Source organism: Diabrotica undecimpunctata, chromosome 4 (genome assembly GCF_040954645.1).
Source record: "Diabrotica undecimpunctata isolate CICGRU chromosome 4, icDiaUnde3, whole genome shotgun sequence".
Classification (NCBI taxonomy): domain Eukaryota; kingdom Metazoa; phylum Arthropoda; class Insecta; order Coleoptera; family Chrysomelidae; genus Diabrotica; species Diabrotica undecimpunctata.
In genome coordinates, this window is record NC_092806.1 from 61,021,582 (window position 1) to 61,030,723 (window position 9,142).

The following is a 9,142-nucleotide window of genomic DNA, read 5'->3' on the forward strand; positions in this document are numbered from 1 at the left end:
ACTGTTTAAAAACCGAAAAGACACTATTGACCTTGTTCTGCTATATTATAATTGTAAGCAGGAACTGAAATAAAAGCAAAACTACTTGTAACAAATATATTTATAGTATTAACAACTAACAAAACTCACCTATATATATATATAGAGAAAATCTAATTACAGTAGTGGGGCTACGGTATGCGAGGACCAAAAAGCCACGACAAAATTAAATATCCCCACTACTGGGCCAAACGAAAAGGTGTATTAGTAAATCTATAATCTAAGTCCATGGGAGAAGCGAGATCTTAACACTAAGGTTAGTTACGAAAGTTAAATCCTAGATAGGTAAGGTAGGGAATATAAATACTAAAAAAAACCGTGACGGTTATACAAAAGAAACTACCTTACCTAACAAATATACGACTAATATGTGTCGAAGCAGCTAAACACCAGATCTATGTGTAAGTGTTATGCTTACACACAGATGCTGGGAGATATCTAAAGTGATCAAGTGTGATGAGTATGGCCAACAGACTCGGAAAGATATATATATAATTTTTAAAAACCCTGATACATAAATTTCTTCCCTTCCCTTTTAAAAACCGCTATACAAAAATCATGAACCCCTTCCCTAACAATGAATCTAATTTAATTAATTAATAGCTATTTACCTAACTTTTATAGATGTTACAAAAACTGTAATAAGTACTAACCTTGGTATATGCATATACAAAGTTGTAAATTACAAGAAAAACCTTAACCCTGAGAAACTAGTTGTTACTGTCTGTCACAACACTACAGCGGTCCTGGATAAGTCCCCTTAAGACTCTGACGATCCTTGAGGCTCCGAAAAAAAAACGAATGAAGAGGAACGCTGTGGTTCTGGAGACAATCGGTTCCTGGTTTCCAATGGGTTGAATTAGGTGTTTGGTTAAACTAATTCTAGTATTAAACGTTATCCTAATCGGGTGAAATCTGGGTTTTAAATAATTATTTCAGTAGATTTGGAAGCCGGGTCTTAAATATTCATTTCTATAGATTTGGAAGTCGGTTTTTCAATCAAGATTCTTTATCATCTGTTCTAATTTCTCCCTTGATGTTCGGGGAAAATATTAAATCCAATCCCAGATTTTCTACCCGATTTAAAGACAAAAAAAATGCCGGTTAAGGCTTGGAGAAATACACCTCTCTGCGTGAGTTGTTGGCCAAAACTGACTTTAGTGAGCGCCTCTGGACCTGTAGTTTGCGCATCGTACCGTCTATTGCCCATGAACGTTTCATAAACGGGATTCTGAGGGGTTTTAGGATTTCAATAATAAATTATATTAATTAATTATATGTTAGCAGTTGTGACTGCTACAAATGGAACAACATGGAGGATGTGGCACAGTGGACGAAAATGCTGATCCTGAACATAATACATTGGGTGGACTGTGACCACAGGCGACTGGATTATTTTCTGACGCAGGTGCTCACAGGACACGGGTGTTTTAGGTAGTCTACCTCTCTAGGTTCGGAAAGCTGACACAGATGAATGCCTATACTGTGGATACTCTGACACTGTGACACATACGATGTTAGATTGCAGCAGATGAATAGTGGAAAGGAACAGAATGGAGAGAGAGACAGGTGTGAATTTTGTTGCAGTGAGAGAAATGATTGAGAGAATGATTGAAAATAAATCAGGTTGGACTAACATACACAGCTATATTCGTGCAGTGATACGGAAAAAGAAAGAGGAAGAAAGGCAGCTGGACCAACGGTAAGGGTAAGAGTAAAAGATGCTGGAAGTTGAATCTATAGAAGTGGGTCACACTGTATGAGTTAGATAGGCGTGAGTCAGACTGTGGGAAGGAGGGAATGCCCGTCTGGGAATGATGCCATACTAGGAGCGATGAGGGTCTTCTACGCTCTACCTGGAACAGGGAGCCTCCTTGCTGATAAATGGAGTGTGGATGTGTACGAATGGAGAATGAATGAATAAAGGTAGTGCTTCGGAAGTGATGCCGGCCTTACAGCGGCCATTCCGCTTCCGGATAGCTGGATGACAGAGGAAGGTCTAGTTTAGCAGGTAGGCGTTTGGCGTAGATTTGGCGACGAGAGGGCATTTTAAAGTACCTCGGGAACTATCCTCGGGAGTACGAAGAACGAATCCTGCACTAAGGTCAGTCAGCTGGCGTCCTTGACTGAGATATCTTTTGAAGATTCCAGACCCCCATCTATAAAGACGAAAAAAAAGTTAGTTGAATTTCGATACTTGTTCTATTATTTCTTAAACTCTACTGTTTTATCTTCTATTTGTCTTATTTTAAATATGACATTGACAGTTGATTTGTTACACCGAAACCCTTGTTGCTCTTTGCGTATTTGATACTTTTCAATTATTTTCTCAGCAGTATGTTAGTCAATAATTTTAAATTAACCACATCAAACAATGTAATAGTTCGATCGTTAGATTTTTCATTTTTGTCCCCTTTTTTGTGTATAGGGATTGTTATACTTTATTTTCATTCCTTTGGTATGCATTTCATTTCAAGGTTCTTTTGGAATAGTTTCGTAATATTTTCAGTTATTGCTATTCCTCCACATTTTAGTAGTTCATTCGTAATCGTATCCGAACCTGGGTTCTGGGTTTTTAATCTTCCTATTTTCTTTATCACCTCTTCTTCCGTTATTGTTACCAGCTTGTCTTCTGCCTCTCCATTTTCTTCTTCTTCTTCATCGATCTCTCTATCTTCGTCTTTGTAAGGCTATCTATATACTTTTTCCATCGTTCTCGTTGTGTACTGTTTATGTTTTTATACTCGTTAATGGCTTTATTCCTTCCCTTTACCATCTTTCACACTTTCTACTTTTTTGTGAATTTAGACAAATATTCCCTTCTTAGATATCTCATTTGCAAGTTGAAATTTTTGTGAATCTTGTGGTTACATATTGCTGGTAGTTTGTGGGTGTCTTATTACTTTGATAGTGGATATACGCTTTTCATTTTCCATAGGCTGAAGTTTTATTTTCGTTTATGAATTATATACCTTCCTTTCACCATTTACATTAACCTTCCATGTTCCCATGCTTTCTTTAGCAGCGGTTATTATGTTCTTTTTTATTGATTCCCATCTTTTACCAACTCCATTTTTTTTAATATGCCGTTTTCTTCAAATTTTTCTTTCAGTCATCTTTGATATAGCCATCGAGTTGTTTCGTCTTTTAAGATCTCGATATTTATATTTTTAATATACTTTGGGGTTTAATTTTTGCTTTAGTAGCATTTTTATTAAGATTTTTTCTAAAACCATAATGTGGCCTGATCCTACGTTAGGTGATGTTAATGTTCTGATATCTAATACCTGTTTAGGGTATATTTGCTTGATCGTTATTATATAATCTATAGTTGATTTATGTCCTTGTTTGTTTGTAAACGTATTTGTGTTGTGGTTTATGTCAAAAGAATGTGTTATTTATTCTTAATGTGTTCTATTAAAAAACTAAAAAAACTAAATGTATGGCCGGGTATAGTGGGTACTCAGTTAATTGTCGATATTTTAAAAGAAGGAAATTTAACAAGCGATAATTATAAAATGCTGCTTATAAATGAAATTGCACCTGCACTGAAAAACAAATTTGAAGCAAGTTTTAATGAGATATGATTTTTGCAAGATCTCCAGCTCATTTTGGTGTAACTTTTTGGTGTTTTTTAGATCAGACATTTGATCTACGATGGATTGGTAGATTAGGTAGTACTGAATGGCCTCCAAATTCACCAGATTTAAATTGTATAGAATATTTCTATTGGAGATACATAAAAAGTAGATTAAAATTAAAATGAAAAGAATAGAGAAGACAGCAAAAGAAGAAAGAACTGAAATAAATGCACTAAGAGATCAAGAACTCAGAAAAAATGTTAAAGAAAAAATGAGTGGACGTCTAAACACCGTACAGATTGAAGGGCAATGCAATTAAGAAAACATTAACAAAAACTGCAAAAAATAAAGGCTGACCTAATAGAACCTTCAAAAAAGTATCTACGCAAAACCAAAGAAAAGAAAAGAGATTGGATGGCGGTCGAAATACTAAACTTGTGAACAATTGTACCAGCAAACACAAAACGAAATACACCGACAAATTCAAATAGCAAAAGAAAATTGCTTAAAAGAAAAATGTGATGAAATAAAAATGCTACAAAATAAGCATGCCAGATTTAATTTATACAGGAATATAAAAGAATTAACTAGAAGACCAGAATACAAACAAACTATACTAGTTGATGAAAAAAGACACACAATAATGGATACTGAAAACAAATTAGTGGTATGGGAAAACTATAAAGAGCAGCTGTTTAACGACAAACCAGATAAAATAGATAACGAATATTTTGTTGAAAAGACTGAACCAGAAATAACAGAAAGTGAAGTAAAATACACAATTAAAGAAATGAAAACTGGGAAAGCAGTAGGACCAGACGAAATACCGATAGAAATATTGCAAGTTATCGTCGACTGCAATATACATGTTATTGTCGAATTATTTAGTATCATGTACAGAACAGGTATATTACCTAAAGAATGGCTTCTATCAACATCCGTGACTATACCGAAAAAGAAAAACGCCAGACAATGTTGCGATTACCGTACCATCAGTCTAATGTGCCACATACTAAAAGTATTTCTAAAGATTATTCATCGTAGAATATATTAAAAGTTAGACAAAGACATTGGAGAAACTCAGTTCGGATTTAGATATACTCAAGGAACCAGAGAAGCATTATATGCAGTAAATATTCTAATATAGAAATGTTTAGATGTAAACCAGGACATCTATATCTGCTTCCTAGATTATAACAATGCATTCGATACAGTGAAACATAATCCGTTAGTAAAACTATTTTAAACAAAGAACATCTACACATGGGATATAAGAATAATAAACAATCTGTATTATGAACAAAAAGCTGTCATAAGAATAAATAATTTAAGAACTAATAAAATAAAAATCAAAAGACGTGTTAGACAGGGCTGTGTCTTGTCGCTATCACTGTTTAATGCATACTCAGAGGAAATATTCAAAAAAGCATTAGAAGATGAAGTAGCAGGCATAAAAATAAATGGCCTACCCTGAAATTAGATATGCTGATGATACAATACTAATAGCAGAAAATAATACAGATATACAAAGAATTTTATATAAGGTTGTTGCAGCGAGTGAAGCATTTTGTCTGTCTTTAAACATAAAAAAAAATTCATGGTTATATCAAAGAAAAATATTAAATACATCAATATACAAGTAAATAATAAGACGATAGAACGACTTCAGAATTATAACTATTTAGGGGCAAAAATTAATGAAACAAACGATTATACCAAAGAAATTAGGGTTAGAATAGAAAAGGCTAAAAGTACATTCAATAATATAAAACAAATATTATGTTGTAGAGTCCTCAGCCTAAATCTTAGAAAACGAGTACTAAAGTATTACGTATTTTCTGTTTTTTTGTATGGTGTGGAGACATGGACTTTAAATAAACAATATCTCAATAAACTGGAAACATTTGAAATGTAGACATATCGAAGAATGCTGAGAATCTCCTGGGCAGACAGAATACCCAATGGAGAAGTACTAAGAGGAATAGAGAATAGCAGCGAGATAATGGATACCATCATAATAAGAAAACTACAATATCTGAGTCATATAACACGTAGTGACAGATATGAATTCCTAAAACTAATTATTAAAATCGACGAAGCTACATATTGGATGGCATCAGGAGAAAGAAAATTTATCATTTCTCCCTCCTGATGCCACCCTATATGTAGCTTCGTCAATTTTAATAATTTTAAACTTTGTGTCGTGTTGTATTAATGTATCATTTAATGTTTATAACATTCTCCATATATTGTTGGATAGCCTAATTTTGACGAAATGCTCCTGAAGATGCTCTAGGAGCGAAAGTACTTGGGCAAGATTTATTAAAAGCTGTGGTCGATATCTGCCTTTTATTTGATTAAAATTTTTATTTTTAAGACGTTCCTTACTACATAAAATCGAAAGTATTGTATATGGTTGAACAGGTTGTTGTATTTAAAAGACCAAAGTGACTTATTCTATTAGAAAAATAGTAAATCTGGCAAGGTTACAAAAATCAAATTTCAAATCTACATATTGCAAAATAGGTGTACCCTCGTTTTTGTATAATTCGGACCCATCTAAGATATAGTAAGGCGTTTCCAAACTTTTGGCCCACACTGTATAATTATACAGGTTTTTGATTATCTTAATTTTTTATATGATTTTTTTGTTAAAAAAATTATCGAAATACACTGCCTAGCATAAATCTACAGTCACAATGACGAGGTATGCTTTGGATTTGACTTTGGATCATATTCTACGAAAGACTATCCACGTCTTGCACCAGTGTGTCGCAAAGATATCTAGAATTTTTGTGAGCTTCACATGTCTTCTTATACATATCTCGAACCCTTTAATGGCTTATCTACAAACCCCATAAATATAGCCCATTTTGAACGAGTTTAAGAGTCCGAAGGACAGTACGCTCGCTTTGTCTGTTGCTTAGTACGGTATCGTATATTATATTATTTCAAAGTTAGCTAGCTTCTCTAATCTATTTAGTAATAAGTATTAAGTACACAATGCAAATATGTTCTTTGACTTAACTTGCATTGGGAGAGAGATATGACCTATCTGGCTATACGAAATTACATTTATCAAGATGCTTTATTTAATCTCTGAAAAGGTCATAAGAATAACAGCCTGCTGTAACTTGTGTATTAACGATATAAAAGGAAAACTATTAAAAAAAAACAAAAAAAAAATTAAGTATTAATGATTTTCTATATCATATTAATATTTTTTATTAAATGATTTATATTTATCACCACTCACGTTTCTAAAATCGTCAAAACAACAGAAAAAGCAGTAATTACCATTACACCTACATATCCAATCTTTGTTTTATAAATTGAGAGAAGTCGACAAAAAACATTTTGTTGCGCGCCTCAGGAAATTTAGCTCATTATTTCACGCTACCGAAGAAGTCCAGTCCTGCTTATCTCAGCATCAAATAACTTTATTTTCTTTTTATCTCACTTTTAATATCCTTGAGAAAGACAAAGATAACCAGACGAACTGGGAGAATGTTGAATGTGGAGTATAGTTCGATGAAGCGTTCTAGACGTGTATCAACGACACGAGTGGGCAGTGTGGGAGTGTCACATGAAATGTATTAAAACTTATTACCAAAGGAATCAAAAATTTCACAAAAGGTATGCGAAAAAAATATTAATTTTTTTTAAAGATTATGTACATTGGAAAATGAATAAAATTTTAAATTAAAGAACATATACCTAATGATAGTAACCCTTACAATACGACTTTTGGATTTTATTATATCTTTCAGTTTATATATATATATATATATATATATATATATATATATATATATATATATATAGATCTGAACATATGGAGATAGACAATATAAAATATGAATTTGAATTTTTTTCATTAACTAGTTTAAAAAAAAGTCTTGGGACATATTAATCCCAACAGTAATAAATAATGGGGCAAACGTGTCCCAATAGTAATAAAAAAACAGTATGATATGAAAGAAAAAAATTATTTTTATAAACTGGAAAATATGCTATGTATGATAGGGAGTAAAATATTCAATACAAAGTGGTACTTGACACTAACTACAAATAATTTTTGTACTTCTTTCGATTTTAAGATTTTTACAGCTACCACATCTATTGCTCCTACCTGTTTCAATTGGAAGATAATTATCAATATTAGTGCAATAAATTATTACTCTCTTTGAAATATGGCCTTGTTTCCTAATTTTTTGTGCGATGAATCTGATCTACCTTCAATACTTAGCAATTCTGCCAACTCGATAAGAAAATCAATAAATATCAAAATCGGTACGATAGTTTCGAAACAAATTCAGATTTCTGCTTTAATCTGAACCTTCTAAAAATGCAAGGTATAACAGGCGTTGATAAAGATGTTAATAGAGACATGGGGAATCTAAAATTTGCATTCCACGACATGTCTATCAACTAAGCAGAAATCCTTAACGAATTTGTTTCTTGTACTCGTACAGAGTAGATTAGAATAAAATGAAAAAGACAGCAAAGATTTGATTTCACGTACAAAGCGTCTATGTATCTGTTGATACGTATTTCGACTTAATTAGTCTCATCAGAACAGTTATTCATAGCCGTTCTCAACGTGAAAAATAATCTTTTCTGTCTTTTAAGAAGCAACAATAAAATGGCTTCGTTATGGACGCAATAGCGACATCTGATAGAAAAATCGGTAAGATAGTTTCGAAATAAATTCAGATTTCTGCTTTAATCTGATCCTTCTAAAAATGCAAGGTATAACAGATGTTGATAAAGATGTTAATAGAGACATGGGGAATCTAAAATTTGCATTCCACGACATGTCTATCAACTAAGCAGAAATCCTTAACGAATTTGTTTCTTGTACTCATACAGAGTAGATCCGAATAAAATGTAAAAGACAGCAAAGATTTGAGTTCACGTACAAAGCGTCTATGTATCTGTTGATACATATTTATGATGATATGATTTTCTATTAGATGTCGCTATTGCATCCCTAACGAAGCTATTTTATTGTTGCTTCTTAAAAGACAGAAAAGATTATTTTTTACGTTGAGAACGGCTATGAATAACTTTTCTGATGAGACTTATTAAGTCGAAATACTTATCAACAGATACATAGACGCTTTGTACGTGAAATCAAATCTTTGCTGTCTTTTTCATACAATAAATATCATTTTTATATTTGAAGATTCAGTGTAAATAATGAAGAGTGCTGTGATTAGCAGTCGAAAAAACCTTTTTCCACCATTTGGTACTCATTCTGTCTAAGTTATAAAGAGTCATTTGGTCTTTATACTGGGAGAACAAATAATCGTAGCATTCAAATTTATTTCTTCTTCATCTTTTTCTGTATCAGATAATTGATTTTTTTTATTATTATTCATATTCGTGCAATTTTTACCTAGCAAAATTCTTTCGAAGTGCCATATTGCAAATGAATCTATTAGAGCAAGAAGAAATACCGCACTTTAACTCTAAAACTTGGTGGATATCTGTGTACTAGTACATGTAGGAGAATAAGT

General features: G+C 32.5%; 1 protein-coding gene across 1 annotated transcript; it reads left to right on the top strand.

Moving 5' to 3' along the window:
- Positions 1–4,152: 4,152 nt before the first annotated feature.
- On the top strand, positions 4,153–4,674 carry LOC140438690 (uncharacterized). The gene has a single exon (XM_072528332.1). It carries the CDS (start codon positions 4,153–4,155, stop codon positions 4,672–4,674), a length of 522 nt encoding a protein of 173 aa, XP_072384433.1.
- The last annotated feature ends 4,468 nt before the right edge of the window (positions 4,675–9,142 follow it).

Excerpts from the sequence above, each read along its gene's own strand:
- LOC140438690 (XM_072528332.1), top strand. The coding sequence starts at position 4,153 with ATGCTACAAAATAAGCATGCCAGATTTAATTTATACAGGAATATAAAA.